This window comes from Dermacentor albipictus, chromosome 1, assembly GCF_038994185.2.
Source record: "Dermacentor albipictus isolate Rhodes 1998 colony chromosome 1, USDA_Dalb.pri_finalv2, whole genome shotgun sequence".
NCBI classification, from domain to species: Eukaryota; Metazoa; Arthropoda; class Arachnida; order Ixodida; family Ixodidae; genus Dermacentor; species Dermacentor albipictus.
Window position 1 is genome coordinate 411,679,915 of NC_091821.1, and position 17,277 is coordinate 411,697,191.

Consider the following 17,277-nt stretch of genomic DNA (forward strand, 5'->3'; position numbering starts at 1 on the left):
TAAGTATCTACTGAGTCTCGTGTTGGTGACCCTCTCTATGAGCTTACCCAAACACGGGGTCAGCGATATCGGTCTTAGATTATCCAGTTTAAGGGGTTTGTTCGGCTTCGGAATAAACCGAACCTCGCCGTCTTCCAGGATATTGGTAGCGTTCCTGTAGCCCAATGCTGCTCGTTGAAGTATTTCACCAGTGAGGTAATGTTGTCATCACTGAGGTTAAATAAGAGCTTTGCTGTTATTTGATCTGCACCTGAAGCTGCATTTTTCTCATGGCCGCAACTTTAGCTGAGATTTCTTCTTTTGTGAGTGGGATGTCCAGCTTGGCATTCGGCAGCCCAGAATACCCCGGTTGTTCCACGACTTGGGCCATGCACAGATACCTGGTTTTGAGCTTTTCTATCAACTCTGTGTCCGTACCCGGGATGGTGTGTACAATCTTCGTGAGCCTGTCTTTACTGGCCGACTTGCTGCTGCTGGTGTCGATTAGGACACGCAGGAGCTGTCAAGTCTTTGACACACCTAGCTTCCCCTGAATACCATCGCGGAGCATGTTCCAGTTCTGTCTGGCCAAGGATATGGCGTAGGATTCTGCCTTTTTGTTTATCTCCTCTATTTTTTTCTTGAGTTTGCGGTTAAGCCGGTGTCTTCGCCATCTCTTTGCTAATAAGTGTCTTGCTTCCCATAAATGTAGAAGGTGCGGATCGACCGCTGGGCAATCTTCTGTCGTGCAGACCTCCATCGTAAAGGCTTTCAAAGTTTGCACCTCACCCTTAAACCATTCCTCTAGGTTTGTAATAGGATTCGCAGTGAATGCCCGGGCCTGTCGCAATTCTTGCGATACCTATATTGCGTTAGCACGCGTTTGTGCTTATCTCCAGAGAGACGATGAAGGGATCTCTTCCCAGGTGTTGTTCGGTATTCATCCAAATGGCGCTGTTTATGTTCTTGATGAACGTCAAGTCCGGACACGTATTTCTACTAACACTGTTTCCCAGCCTCGTAGGGTAAAGGGATCGGTGAGGATCGATAGCCTTTCTTGCGTCACCACCTCTTCCAGTTTTCTGCCTTTTGGTGTCGCCGCCGGGTAGCCCCATGAAGGGTGCGCTGCGTCGAAGTCACCCCCAATCACGTAGGGGGCATGGCCCGCTAAGCTCAGAAATTTCTTTATGAGGGAACCCAATCTTGCGTGCCTGTCTTTGGGAGGGCTGTAAACATTCAATACATGCGTGCTTGTCGCTCCTCTTTGGAGAGGAAGAGTAGTAATATAGCAGTGCGTAATATATCCGGCTCGAAACGGTCGTGCAGTGTGGCAGTGTATAGTTTGTGCACTAACGTGGCAGTTAACTGGTAGTGCTGATAAGTCACATAGTCTGGGAGTTTGATAGGTACAAGGTGAAGTTCTTGAAGTAGGATAGCAGCTGGTAGGTCAGATTCATGACATAGAAGGAGATTAAGATCCGCCTGCATTCTCCTGTAGCCCCAGCAGTTCAACTGCCAGATGTTTATTCTAGGTTTGGCTGGCATGGTGAAACCGTATCGGCGGGCTCGTCCACTTGCACTATACGAGTGAATTTGGACTTATGAAGTTTTATCCTTGGACTTATGAAGTTTTTTTGGACTTAGAAGTTTTTATCCGCATGTTCCTTCTGAAGTGCAGAAATTGCCGTCTCCGTGTATCGTCTGTTGTTTGTAATCTGATCTCGAATTTCTTGGAATTGGGCGTTCACGTACATTGGAAAGGCTCGAAACTGCTCCTTGAAGGATTGGAGTTCTTGGATAATTTGTTGGTAGACCTCGACTAAGGCTGTCAGGGAGCCAGGTACCTGCTGTGTTTGGTATTGATGAGTCGGCTGAGTTACCGGCGTTATTGCATTAATAGTGGGTCGCTTAAGCTCTTGGTTTTGGATTGTTAAAGCACTTACTTGTTTTTTAAGACTTTCTATCTCTTTTTTAAGTGTTGCCATCTGCGTGTTATTCTGCGGGGAGGAAGAGGGGAGGGGAGGCCACTCTGCAAAGCTCACCTTCGAATCTGAGAGCTGACCCGAGGACGTATTCTTCAGCGCCCCGGTGGTGTTCGTGAGGTTCTCCTTCCCTTGTTCTTTACTCTCCTGCACGTGTCTGGCCTTCTGGTTGGAGCCGGTTGCCCGGCGTCTCAAGCTCGAATGGCCGCGAGAGGTGGAACAAGAGCGGAGACTGATGACGACGCTCCTCGCCGTCGCTATGCAGGCCGCCTCTTCTGCCTCGGCCTGCTCCTACCTTCTTCATCTTCATGTTCGGTTGTTGATGCGGCGTTTGGTGACGTGGCCCTAGCGGTCTTGTTCAGTGCTCTGTGGAATTTCTTCTTGCAGTCCCTTGCATAGGTCTTGTGCGGAGCCTTGCACAGCGCGCAAACGGGTGTGCACTCATGCGTCTCCTCTGGACTCGGCGTTCAACCGTTCTGGCAAGCAGCCCCCTTGGGTTTCGGGCAGACGTCTGCTCGGTGACCTGGAATTCCACAGTTGATGCAAGCAGCCCTCGTTTTCCGGTAGATGCAGCAGCGGTGCTCTGACCAAGTTCACCGTGAATGGAACTTTCTGGCCGGCGAAGACGATGACTGCCGACGTAGCCTTGCCCAGAGGGCGCGCTCCCAGGATTGTATGGCTGGTTGAGGTGACGCCTTGGACGTCTTTTTTTTAATACGTATGTTTCACGTGACAGTCACTAGAGATTTCCTGTGGGTCTCCGTCAGAAATGTCGTCCGAAGGAAGTCTGCAAGAGCTATGCAAAATTATTTGTTTATTATAAAAATAGCCGTGATAAGCTGTCATGCGCATAACTTGAATCATTAGTTTTCTCTCAGGCATATATACGCTTCACATGTTGAAAGGGTTGGGACCATTATCAGTAGTAGTAGCAGAGCCGCGGTCGAGATGGGCAGGTCAAAACCAAACCTTGCCGTGCAACTCAGAAGCTAAGGGCACGTATGGCCTGAAGAGACGTCATAGGCTCAGCCATATATGCCAGGCAGAGGATCTTTTGCCAGCATGACACCCTTATTCAGCTTTACTCCGTGAGTAGGGAGAGCGCCATATAGAATAAAAGAGATGGAATGTTGAAGCGCTTATTATGAAAGCACTAGTTGTTCTTAGCTCGTTACTCAGTTACGAGCCGACGGCGCCATCTGCTGCGAGACAGGTGCGCGAGAGTGCATGAGGCGTTGCGTTCTCGCAGAGGTCGCCGTTCGCATGAGCAAGCTTTGCTAGCGCGCCAGAAGATAGCTTATCAGAGCGAATTAAGGCGCTTTCATTTATTGACGCGTGCGTTCCACCTGTGAAAAAAAAGATAGTTTAGATTTCCCGACACCAAGCTCGTTTCCCTCGTATACCACCGTATGGCCTTGCTCATAGTGAGTATTAGCAATTCGTAAACAGAAACCCGCTAACAGGTCAACCGACTGTTGCCATAGTATTGTCAAATTTCATGGAGGAAGCAGGAGCCTTATACCTCCAAGTGGTCCAGTGTGTTCGAGATCGGGAGGGGAGATGCCTGTCCTATCACAACAGTCCCGCCTTACGTGCCGTGAAAGCAGCAGCAGGCTGACGTAAGCGAGATGACGAATAGGTTCGAGCCACCAAGCACAAGAAGCGATATACACGCGATAAGCCTGCGGTTTAAGCAGCAGTGTCAATCGCAGAGGCCGCAGCATGCACCGAGACTCTAAGGTCCTGTGGTTTGATACGCCAATGCAGAAGCCAGGTGCCAGAGTCGGCATATAATTACACCACTGAAAACAGAACGCTTCAACGCTGACACTGTCCAAACAGTTTCCTGGCAACCACTTTGGCTGCCACTGCTCGCTGTGCCATCGGTTGCTGCTCAGAAACGATCTCTTCGCCATGTCTCTGCCTTACCAGGTAATACCCTCGTTGGAGTTTCCGGAAAGCGACCTGTCGATATTTCAGTTGTACTTCCTGTATCTGCAGTCAATTCGAAAACACGAACTACCTCATCTGTCCCCAACCAATCCCTATAACTCAGCGCACAAGCCTCCTCCCCTCCTTCATCTCAGCAGCATAGGCGAGACAGTGACTTCCGCCAGCAGCTCTGAGTTGAGCCACAGACACCCAGCTGATAACCGTCATCACATATATAAGAACGTTCATCGACCTCGCTTTCAAAACAACGATTTCTTCTAGCACATCCAACATATAACGACTCACTTCAGCGATCGACAGACCGCCATCGCTACATTACCATAAAAGCCACAAAAGTAAACATGTCTCCAAATAGTTCCGTTCTCTAATACAAACAACGTTCTCGTTACACATTTGTGACCGTCCACTGAGCTTTATTTACCTCTCTTTATCTAGTAGAGTTTCCATAATTGTGAGAGCAGTAGGAGATGCCTCGAGGCCACGTAGCCGATGTCGCATCGCATATGCGGAGCCTAAATGCTTTGAATAGTGAGGAAACCGATTAAAAGGTTTGCCTCTTCCCCTGCGTTTGGCGTTCTTCGTCACTTCACCTGCGGATATGCTGCGGATATGCCGCGGTAAACGAAAATTCAGAGGCAATTTTTACTTAAATTTATGTATACACTCAGGAAGAGTAACTAAACAAATGAATTATTTCTTACATTCTTTCTGCGTGGCAATGTACTTTTGGTAATGTGCGATCAGGTTCTATATCCTATCCGCGAGGAAGTGTTTGGCTGCTCATGAAGCTATATTCACACCTCAGCTGGACCTCGTTCTCTGACCTAAACCACAGACCATGCACTGCGTCATAGAAAAAGCCGTAGGTTTGGTAATTCGATGGGGACAGGTTAGCCTGTAGGAACGAAGGGGAAGGGCCTAGAGCCTACGGTGAAGGCTCACTGTTTTGACTCCATGTGACCACAGAAAGTGCACTACGATTCGCTGTACCTTCTCGAAACGCTTGATGAGCATGCGACCCCTTGTCAACGCGACACCGGACTGAATAAGGCCATCATGGAAATTCCAATGCTAACACTACTCCAATTATGCGCGACGTAACGTCACGCAGACACACTTTTCGTTTATTCCCATGAAAACATAAATCTTCCGTTAGTTTTTGTTTATTTATCTTGTTATCTACAAAGATGGCCAATGCATATGTGTTTACTTTCATCTACACCTCCCGAATGGGTGTGTCACAGTAACGCGATGGTCCAAAGCCTTAAATATATTTATATGTGTGTCATAGTACCCTGTGCCATGTTTCTTCTCTATGCAAGCATCGTAGAACGTAATGCAAAAGGATAGACAGTTGGGCGAGTGGGTACGGTAACATGATTTTGGCTTCTAGCGCGAAGTGAAACAGGGACACAGAATGGAGCAGACAAGTCCTGTCTGCTCCTTTCTGTGTCCCTGTTTCACTTCGCGCTAGAAGCCAAAATCATGTCATCGTAGATCGCCTTCGTCGTCGTAACGCAGATAGGTAGCAACGGGGTGGAGCTCGAGTTACCCACTCCTGCTGCTAACTCGCTAACGTAAACAAGCTTCACGTCATATCGTTTCTAACAGCACAATGAATATGCGTGCCACGTTGTTTTTTCTAAGGAGTAGGTGGACTGGGTGCAGAAGGGGCAAACGGATTAGAAATAAATAATCGACTGGAGAGTTTTGTTTTGTATGATGGAGCAATTTATTATTCGGTACTAATGACCGAACGGTCATAAAAATACCCGAGCGTGAGAAGTGCTCTAGATATTGTCGAACAAACCCTTGCAACTTTCGTCGTCGAACACCGCGACCGCCTTGTCGCAGTTGTCCTCGAACTGGTCAGTGCATTCCTGCGGGATGCTGTGCAACACATCTTTGGTGACCCATAAACCACAGCCTGCAAAAAAAAAAAAGTTGCTCCCGCTGTGAATAGTGCTCGAGCGTAAGAGGAAAAAAAAATCTAAATAAATGACCTCACGATGACACGAATATGTGAATTATGCATTATCACACGTTACTTGTGAGGGTCAGCCTGCGAGGGTCAGCCGAGAAGGATGGTGACTTCATGCGGCAGCGTCTTCCCGTACGCGCTAGGGAAGAATGCGGGAAGTGCACGTGGTATGCTCACCTGGGCACGGGGCAGGGCCGGGGATTGGGGAGATGTGCGCGCGCTAAGAGGGGGGAGGAAGGGGGCAGGTACGTGCGCATCTCCTTTTCTATTTTGGCTGCGCCGGCTGAACACGGTAATCCTAACACTACCTTGCAAGCCATGTGCAATGGCTTTGAAGGCTACGTGGCCAGAGGTAGCTGATAGCTTCGTGTGCGCTGAGTGCTCGTGCACCTAGTTCGCACTGCAGTGAGAGACAGCACGGAAGGGAATTGTCTCGCCACAGCTGCCACTCGTCAGCACAACATCGTTCTGATAGCGAGTTTCCGCAGTCATTGATTGAGATGTGTTCGTACTTGCCTGGGCGCGTGACAGCATGTTTGTTAATTTTGTTAATACGCGAATGTTTAGAGCAGCTTATGCAATTGATAAAACTACTAATCTTGCTTCGTATAACCGTCTACTAATTCTGTAAGGCAATCAATACTTCGTCTCTCGGTTGAAACTGCGACTTTCTTTACACGCTAGGAATACATAGTCCATGACAATATTTAATCATCACCCGTAACTAACACTACAAATCAATAAGAACAATTATTACATCCAATGATCTCGTTGAGGTCATAGTTTGTTGACTTCGCGCAATTATAACGAAATTACCTACCATAGTATGCCGCTTTTATATCCTCCCTGCTAAACAATGAACACTGTGTGCCTATTAGCCTAGTTAATTGCAGATTCTTACTTTGTCTCATCTTGAACGGGAAGTCCACTACGGCGCAATTCTTGTAGTTGCTATAGATCGCATTCGCCGTTTTCTCACCATCGGCACCTGAAAAACGAAACAAAAATAAGGCGCAAAGAACTGCGCACCTAGGCTCGTATTCGAAATGAGGTCTTATGCTATCATTGATCTTAAGAACAATTGCCTGCCAATCGTGATACGAGAAATACTATTAGCGAAGGCGACGAGCCACTATTAAATAACCGATACAAACAAGAACTTTGTGAATTTGGTCCGTGAATTATATGTTCAATTTCGAGAATTCAGGTGCTTGGCGTAAAGAGATGCAAATCTGTTTATGAAGAGGGCGGTTGTAAAGAAAAAAAAACAGGAAGGGAATTTTTGACAAGCGTTGAGCTTGTCTGAGGCTTTTATTGCATCTAACAGGCGAGCAGTTTAGTGATATGCAATATTCCGGAGCATTAGCTCAAAAGTCCATCAAAATCATTTGTTCATCCTAGCACGTCACAAGCGCATGCAGGTAGCGGGGACAAAACTTTTTGCAAATTAGTGTACGTCTCTGTGGCAATACGCCTATATCATTTTGCTGACTAATAAAAACGCTTTTTGTTCAAGCACTATATTCAGAGAAAGGTTCTGGAACATAGGATCTGTAGAGGCCTCACTGATCATTGTCGATCGAACTGCATCTAGTAAAGCTGTATATAACCTGCATGCAACCTGTAAACCTTTATATTGTTTATAATCACTATTATACACAATATTGGTCTGCAATTTGCTTTCTTTATTTGTTTGTCATAAATGTCAATTAAACTTAAGCAGCAAGAGTTTTAAGCTACCGCGGATAAGTGCCACCGGTTAAAATACCTTACAACATTTGCTGCTATTTTCCACATATTTACAGTCAACCACAATGTTTACGGGATGCAAGATCTGTCAAGAAGCTGAATTCTCGCGAAGCGTGGTCACACAGCCTCGAATTAAATGTTCCAGCATGTAGTAGCCTTCGCCACCTACACAGTGCTTCATTAAATAAGAAGTGCCATGCCTTAACAGTGCAGGAATTCACATCTGAAGGGGAAATCGTATCCCAAAAGTTTTTGCTGTTGACTGTACACATGTGTGCTCCCGTGTCTGCGTCCGAGTGTAGGGCGCTATTGGGGGCGAGCTCCAATAGTGGAAAAGCTGCCGCTGCCGTCGGCTTGACTTGGTATAGGGGATCACTTGGACAGAGCGGCCGTGTCGGTTCCTTCGGAACAGCCGAAGCCAGCTGAAAAGGAAAGTTGAAAGTCCCAGTTGCGCTGTGATTCAGATTAAATGAGAGATTTTCCGCAATCGGGTGTCTGCTTGGTAATATTCGAAAGCCCTATAACAGGTAGTGGCTGCCTTTGAAGCCGTGCAAAATGGTAGGCTATGCTTCTCAGACCGCAATGCCGGACGTATACGCAATGGAGCCAGGTGTCAGCCTTATGCTCACGTAGCCGCAGCACAAGAAGCTATGTGAAGCTTGGCTCGCGAAACTTAGAACCGGCAAACAGCCATCGGCTACAACTCGAGTATGCAGCAAGCACAGTCGCGAGGAAGATTTCTGATAAGGGGTCGGGACTGCGATGTGCGGTGAGTGGCAGAAAACGCGCACTGAGGCGCTTGCCCGCGCGCTGCCAGTCAGTGGGATGAAGCATTGATCTATAACTTGTTGATGCTAGGCGCTGGCAAGTTCCCTGCGATGCAAAGGGAACGTTAAGTGTAAGTTAAAGAAAGGCACGGCATATGCTCATGTTTGTGTTAGCGCCAAACATTGCATGTATACTGGATTAAGAAAAAGAAGCAGTAGGGAATCGCTCGCTGAGAAGACCGATAAACGTGCAGTGCGATGCAATTTGAGAAATTGTGATATTGAAACGTTCAAAAATTTAGATTACACGAGAAAAAGAAATATTGAATGTTGGGTCACATGTTAAGGCCTAAAGCTCACGGAACAGTGCGAAAACGCGCTCTCCGCGAGAGCGAAGCATTATGCGCAGGCATGCATGCTGACGCGCAGTTGGTCGCTGTGAACCGTGCGATCGCTGCATTGAGGCTTCATTCCGTTATGTTCCATTTCATTATACAAACAGCCCACTATAAGAAGATATTTTACATAGCTTGCTCTCAGCGACTACCTACCTTTCACTCCGAAAACCGGTTAGTATTCGATTAAAAAGCTAAATTATGGGCTTTTACGTGCGAAAACCATGAACTGATTATAGTGCACGCCGTACTGGGGGACTCCGGAAATTTGTATGTTTTTTTAATGAGTGCCTAAATCTAAGTACATGGGCGTTTTCGCATTTCGCCCCAATCGAGATGCGGCCGCTGTGGCCGGTTTGTATATGAGGAAAACGTATCCCCCGGGCACCGGGAGGTCTGAGCTGCGCGCCTATTGGCTCTCGCCGCAGGCCACTACCGTTAGCATGGCGGCACCCAGGGCCGCGGTCTCCGACGTTGCCTCCGACATTTAACTTCGTTTACGCTCCGACGCCGGTGCTATCGCCGCGGTGAACGCGATGCAGCAGTGGGCACTTATGCCCCTTTGGTGATAGAAGCACGCATTACAAGCATTGTGGTGTATCCGAGGCACATGAAGCAACTTAATATTGACACGTGTACTTATCTTTATCGGGCAACCACGTTCCGCCGCTTAACAACTGTAATCGCAGAGCGAGGTATGCGCCTGCCTGTATCCGACGTTTCTGGAAAGTTATCGACGCTTCTATCCGCGTGTCTGGTGTCGCCGAACCTTGTGTTATCAGATTTCATCGCGTGACACGAATGGTGTAGAACTTTGTGGAAGACACGCAGGTCCCATCAGTTAATCTGGAACATTCGACGACTGATCTATAAAAGCCGACGCGCTTGACCCGCTGATCAGTTTTTCCGACGATCGCCGACCGTGTTCGCCGCTATCGTTGTGCTATAAGTGTAGCCTGTTTTTGTGGGCACAGGTTCGCCCAATAAAAGCTAGTTTTGTATTCCACCGTATTGCTTCTTTCTTCACCGTCACTACCACGTGACAATATGCTTTGAGAAACGCCTGTGCAACGGTGCGCTAGGGTTGTGTGCAGGCATTTGACAACGCCAGGCCAGGCCAGGCCTCGTTTCGGAAGCCGCGTCACTCCGCTTTCAACGACGCTGAAAAAGCATTCATGCGGAACGTGGACACGCGCCACATCGAAAAGGTAGAAGACCGCGGCGGCATTATCATCATCACCAGGTGTTGAGGTCACAGCAGTAACGTCGACACGGTAACTTTTTGTCTGAGTTTAGAGCGCATGTTTCCGAGAGCGCTAGTACGATCAGGTAAGACTTAAGAGGAAGCTTTAGCTCGGGCCCAACTTCGACACGGCCTATTGAAATACGTGTAAAGCGCAAAACGTTTTTCTGAGATAACTCCTGGATCTATTTTAATGAAATTTGTTGCATTTGAGAGAGAAAGTTAAATTCTAGTGACTGTTGGAAGCGTAATTTTGATATAGGGACTGAATAGAATATTGTGAAACGAATTTTCAAAAATTCAAAAGTCAGAAAAATATAGACGCATGAACTTTAAAAGTAATAACTCTGCATCAAGAACAGATATCATGCTTCTGTAAATGGAATCCATTAGATCATGCAAAGCGGACAAATTTGACAATTCAATTTATATCGTACGTGAATTTGTTACGTTCTGCACAAGAGTTTTGCAAAACCTGCATTTACATATTGCTGAATTATTTTAGATTCCTGTGTAACCTATCAATTTTGTCCGCTTTAGGTGTTCTATGAAACCTAATTCCCAGAATTGGGATATCGATTTTCCTTGCTGAGTTAGAGAGCTGTAAACTTGATAGTTTTGTTTTCTGTAAGATTTTGATGTCTGCCCATTTTTATGAAGAATTGGCTATATAAATCAAAAATTCTAACCAACAGTCACCAGATATTGTTTTTCCTTTAAATGCAACAAACCTTGTCAAATTTGGTGCAATGGTTGCCGAAAAAAACGAATCCTCCTTTTACACGTATTATATAGGAGGATAAAAGAAGCATATACAGTGCTAAAAAGCGGGCACGTCCTCTGCTACCGGGGCTTAGCGGAGAGACGAGGACTAGGAGTCGGATTCCTGTTTAATAAGGATATAGTTGGTAACATAAAGGAATATTATAGCATTAACGAGGGGGTGGCATGTCTTGTGAAACTTAATAGGACGTACAAATTGAAGGTCGTAAAGGTCTTCGCCCCTACATCCAGTCATGATGACCAGGAAGTCGAAGGCTTCTATGAAGACTTGGAATCGGCGATGGGTAAAGTCAAAACAAAATGCACTGTACTGATGGGCGACTTCAATGCCAGGGTAGGCAAGGAGCAGGCTGGAGACAAGTCAGAGGGGGAATATGGGATAGGCTATAGGAATAGCAGGGGAGAGTTATTAGTAGAGTTTGCAGAACAGAATATTATGCGGATAATGAATACCTTCTTCCGCAAGCGGGTTAGCGGAAAGTGGACGTGGAGGAGCCTGAATGGCGAGACTAGAAAGGAAATAGACTTCATACTCTACACTAACCCTAGCATCAAACAAGATGTGGACGTGCACGGCAAGGTGCGCTGCAGTGACCATAGGATGGTAAGAACTCGAATTAGCCTAGACTTGAGGAGGGAACGGAAGAAACTTGTACATACGAAGCCATTCAATGAGTTAGCGCTAAGAAGGAAACTAGAGGAATTGCGGATCAAGCTACAGAACAGGTATTCGGCTTTAACACAGGAAGGGGACGGTAGTGTTGAAGCAATGAACGGCAATCTTATGGGCATCATTAAGGAGTCTGCAATAGAAATCGGTGGTAACTCCGTTAGACAGGATACCAGTAAGCTATTGCAGGAGACAAAAGATCTGATCAAGAAACGCCAATGTATGAAAGCCTCTAACCCTACAGCTAGAATAGAACCGGCAGAACTTTCGAAGTTAATCAACAAGCGTAAGACAGCTGACATAAGGAAGTATGATATGGACAGAATTGAACATGCTCTCAGGAACGGAGGAAGCCTAAAAGCAGAGAAGAAGAAACTAGGAATAGGCAAGAATCAGATGTATGCGTTGAGAGACAAAGCCGGCAATATCCTTACTACTATGGATGAGATAGTTCAAGTGGCTGAGGAGTTCTATAGAGATTTATACAGTAACAGTAGCTCCCACGACGATAATGTGAGAGAGAATAGTCTACAAGAATTTTAAATCCCACAAGTAACGCCGGAAGAAGTAAAAAACGCCTTGGGAGCAATGCAAAGGGGGAAGGCAGCTGGGAAGGATCAGGTAACAGCAGATTTGTTGAAGGATGATCGGCACATTGTTCTAAAAAAACTGGCCACCCTGTACACACAATGCCTCATGACCTATAGCGTACCGAAAGCTTGGAAGAACGCTAACATAATCCTAATCCTAAAATGGGACGCCAAAGACATGAAAAATTATAGACCGATCAGCTTACTGTCCATTGCCTACAAAGTATTTACTAAGGTAATCGCAAATATAATAAGGAACACCTTAGACTTCTGTCAAGCAAAGGACCAGGCAGGATTCCGTAAAGGCTACTCAACAATAGATCATATTCACACTATCAATCAGGTGATAGAGAAATGTGCGGAATATAATCAACCCTTATATATAGCTTTCATTGATTACGAGAAAGCATTTGATTCTGTCGAAACCTCAGCAGTCATGGAGGCATTATGGAATCAGGGTGTAGACGAGCCGTATATAAAAATACTGAAATATATGTATAGCGGCTCCACAGCCACCGTAGACTTCCATAAAGAAAGCAACAAAATCACAATAAAGAAAGGCGTCAGGCAGGGAGATATGATCTGTCCAATGCTATTCACAGCGTGTTTACAGGAGGTATTCAGACACCTGGATTGGGAAGAATTGGGGATAAGAGTTAATATGGAATACATTAGCAACTTGCGATTTGCTGATGATATTGCCTTGCTTATTAACTCAGGGGACCAATTGCAATGCATGCTCACTGTCCTGTAGAGGCAAAGCAGAAGAGTGGGTCTAAAAATTAATCTCCAGAACACTAAAGTAATGTTTAACAGTCTCGGAAGAGGACAGCAATTTACAATAGGTAGTGAGGAACTGGAAGTGGTAAGGGAATACATCTACTTAGGGCAGGTGGTGACGGCGGATCCGGATCATGAGACGGAAATATTAGGAAAAATAAGAATGGGCTGGGGTGCGTTTCGCAGGCATTCTCAGATCATGAACAGCAGGTTGCCATTATCGCTCAAGAGAAAAGCGTATAATAGCTGTGTCTTACCAGTACTCACCTACGGGGCAGAAACCTGGAGGCTTACGAAAAGGGTTCTACTTATATTGAAGACGACACAACGAGCTATGGAAAGAAGAATGATGGGTGTAACGTTAAGGGATAAGAAAAGAGCAGATTGGGTGAGGGAACAAACGCGAGCTAATGACTACTTAGTTGAAATCAGAAAAGAAATGGGCATGGGCAGGACATGTAATGAGGAGGGAAGATAACCCGATGGTCATTAAGGGTTGCGGACTGGATTCCAAGGGAAGGGAAGCGTAGCATGGGGCGACAGAGTTAGGGTGGGCAGATTACATTAGGAAGTTTGCAGGGACAACATGGGCACAATTGATACATGACCGGGTTGTTAAAGTTTGGGAGATGCATTTTCCCTGCAGTGGGCGTAACCAGGCTGATGATGACGATGATAATGATGATATAGGCGCATCCGAGCTAAAGCTTCCTGTTAACGCCGCGTACATTACACGGAGCGTGCACTTGTCCAATATATTTGGACACCACATTGATTAACTGAGTGCATGCCCCGTGGAATGAGAAGCTTGCATATATATGCAGATGTTCGTCTATAAGCATTCAACGGATGCTTCTAACCATAAACACTTTACTGCTGCCGCGCATGCGTCTAGCTCTGACCGCCCGTTCTCCGTGCGATATGATTTTCTTACACCCGCTATGCATGAAGGAAAAGCGCGTGGCCAACACGTAATTGTCTCGTCTCTTATTGGAATAAAGTGTAGACCAATGGCAAAGCTCTAAGAAAATACCGAGCTTCCCACGTTTTTTTTTCATTTATGAAAAAAAACACTAATTTTTTATGAGATGACTTCAGTGCACGGTCGTGTGTAATGCGGCAAAGCATTCAGTGTATTACAATATAGCGAGTCAGAATTTGCGCGCATACACAGTGTAAGCAACGCGTTACTCTAAAAGCTGCACACCTCACTCGGCATCGCTTCTTGCCTTTATGATTATCTCAGGTGTCCACCTGAGGCCTCCGCGCTGAAGCATACGGTATGTTGCAGTGAAGCGAAGAGAGTATTTGTTATAAAAACGGAAAACCTTACTGGGCCATGGTTGTAGTCTTTGTTATTATCTCAAGGGCGCACCTGAGTGTTCGACTTCCGGTATTATATTTCTTTTCGCTTGCTATACAATGTCACCGCAGTACACGTAAGTATTGTGGAGAAGCTTTTTAAAACACTTTCACTATCATCAAATGCGTTTCTTTTTGTACCTCTTTTTATACGTCTTTTTATACTCTAAATCATGAGGCAGACTTCATGGCACAATAACATGCAATTTTACTGTTGCTCATGAGGACAACGCTCTGCAATGTTATACGTTTGTAACAAAGCATTTTAATTTAGCGCACTTCTGCATGCACATACAATGAACTCAAGCTTCCTCCAGCATGTATTGAGAATTAGGAACACATTAAGAAGTGCTTTCCTGTCAGTACACTGTTTCGTCTAGGATAGTTGAGTGATCTCCGAGTTATAAGACCAACTGTAGAAACAATATACTGCCATCAAGTGGATAACCTCTCCAGTTGCTTTGTTTTTGTTAGGCCGTTTCTCTGAGGTCTTTCTTTAGCGAACCAGATGTGGGTCAAGTATTTCCGGTTGCGCTCGTAACCACCAGGCATTATAGAGTCGTCTGCATTTTTTCACATTATATGCGTTGAATAATCACTGGTTTCAAAAAATTGTGTCTAAACGCTGCCAATGAAACCAAGACATGTTCTTAAATTTACGAGATGAAGGATGATTCCTGAAGACTATGCTTCTGTTTCTACTTCCATTTCATGGACACTTTTTTGCGTCATTTGTGATCTGGTAGGTATTGTTCTTATTTTTTTAGGGGCGGGAGGCAGGGAGGGGGGTTACACGCATTTCATGATGATGAATGCGCTTTACAAAGCTTCTCCACAATACTTATATGCACTGCGATGAAATTGTATAGCAAGCGAAAAGAAAAATTATACCGGCAGTCGAAGGCCCCAGTTGCGCACTTGACATAATAATAAAGACTACAACCGTGGCCCAGTGGGGCTTTCCGTTTTTATAACAAATTCTCTCTTCGGTTCACTGCAACACGCTGTATGCTTCAGCGCGGAGGCCTCAGCTGAACACCTGAGATTATAATAAAGGCCAGAAGCGTGACCGAGTGAGGTGTACAGCTTCTATAGTAGCGCGTTGCTTACACTGCGTATGCGCGCAAATTCGCACTCGCTTCACTGCTATACAGTGAATGCTTCGCCGCGTTACAAGGTTGCCATGCGCTGAAGCCATTACAGATTACCGGTTTTTCTTCTTTTCATAACTGTAGTATCGTAACAAGCTCGGTGTTTTGGAAGAGCTTCCCGCTTGGTCTGCGCTTTGTTTCTCGTAGGTTAGTGTCTGGCTTCCTGTTTAGTCCAGGATGCACTTAAGATCCACTTTCGGGGCGTAAGAGCTGCGCATGTCCTGAGCAAGAAAGACGCGTGCATGCAATTCAAGCTAAACTTTTAAGGTCCAGTTATTGGCGAAAAGCGGTAAGCGGCATGTTGTCGGATAAAAACTGGCTTCTTAAGTAACTAGGAAGACTCTGGCCATAGATGCAATGTATCGAAATGTAGCATGTTATAACTTATAAGTGCACATTAGGTAACTCGATGACCCTGTCGCATCTTGGTGACTTACACAGCGGGTTTCCGATTTTATTCAGTGTCATGCTTGACCCTTTGCAATTGCGCGTTTCTTATATGGTTTTCTCGCTAGCTTTCAATATGGCAAACTGCAGTTAATATGTTACATGGGTGTATGTTTCTCTGGAAAAGGATTCGGCAGAGAAATTCAAGACTGCTTACGTATGGTAATGCGAAAACATGTCCCTTAGCGAAGACATGGATGCTTGGTTGCTGTTTGCCAATTGAGTTTATTAAATGCGACGCGTTTCTTCGTGAACCTTTGCCACTTTGACAGCATCTATCTATCTATCTATCTATCTATCTATCTATCTATCTATCTATCTATCTATCTATCTATCTATCTATCTATCTATCTATCTATCTATCTATCTATCTATCCGTCCGTCCGTCCGTCCGTCCGTCCGTCCGTCCGTCCGTCCGTCCGTCCGTCCGTCCGTCCGTCCGTCCGTCCATCTCTGTCTGTCTGTCTCTCTGTCTGTCTGTCTGTCTGTCCGTCCGTCCGTCCGTCCGTCCGTCCGTCCGTCCGTCTGTCTGTCTGTCTGTCTTTCTGTCTTTCTGTCTGTCTGTCTGTCTGTCTGTCTGTCTGTCTGTCTGTCTGTCTGTCTGTCTGTCTGTCTGTCTGTCTGTCTGTCCGTCCGTCCGTCCGTCCGTCCGTCCATCCATCCATCCATCCATCCATCCGTCCGTCTCTGCCTGCCTGCCTGCCTGCCTGCCTGCCTGCCTGCCTGCCTGCCTGCCCTGCCCTGCCCTGCACTGCCGGCCGGCCGGCCGGCCAGCCGCCTACGTCTTGGTGATTTCGTTAACTTGGTAGGCTCCCCTCGCACTGCTTCGCATAACATCAATTCCCACAGGGAATGGGATCTGCCTGCTTTTTGTGTCGGCCAGTCTTTTCTTTTTCGAATTTTAGGCACTACGCACACACACAAACAGGCGCGCATGACATCCCCTGGAGCGTTGTACGACGAACGGTTGCGTCACAATTTTGGTTCGAATGGCACCTGCGAGAGCACTCTGCGAGAGCGCTCCGATGCGCTCTGTCAAAGAATATAAGAAATGAAGAACATGAACCACTATGCCACCGGATTTGCAGATTTATTTATTGTCCTACCTTTACAAACGCCACACACCTGCATTTCCTCTCGTTTTCCTATTTATCATTTCCTCAGAGCGCAAGCTGTGAGGCCAAACCCGAAAGGCGCCCGAGCTGTCGCCCGCCATTTCGCTTTGCCGATATGAGCAATCCGCAACGTGTTTTCCGGACGCGTGTGAGACCGCAGCCACGAGCGAAACGTGGCGCAACGGACATGTCAAGTGAGCGCACTCCCTCCGCCGGTCAGGCACAAGCGAAAGACAAGATGAGCAGTCAAATCGAGCGGTGCTCCAGCTATCGTAAGCCGCCGCAAACATGCCGAAATAACAGAACACAACACTTCGCGGCACTGGTGTC

At 46.3% G+C, this 17,277-nt stretch overlaps 2 protein-coding genes across 6 annotated transcripts in view; one reads left to right on the top strand and one right to left on the bottom strand.

The window, feature by feature from the left end:
• The window catches only part of LOC135913024 (lipopolysaccharide-induced tumor necrosis factor-alpha factor homolog), a 541,041-nt gene that overhangs the window by 336,174 nt on the left and 187,590 nt on the right, over positions 1-17,277 (top strand). The window lies entirely within an intron of this gene.
• Positions 5,634-17,277, bottom strand: part of LOC135913025 (uncharacterized) — a 31,982-nt gene continuing 20,338 nt past the window's right edge. The window contains exons 4-5 of the mRNA XM_070532214.1: positions 6,797-6,883; positions 5,634-5,841 (exon numbers count right to left, since the gene is read on the bottom strand). Coding sequence (XP_070388315.1) covers positions 5,705-5,841; positions 6,797-6,883 — 224 coding nt within the window. The 3' untranslated portion in view covers positions 5,634-5,704. The remainder of the gene's footprint in view (positions 5,842-6,796; positions 6,884-17,277) is intronic.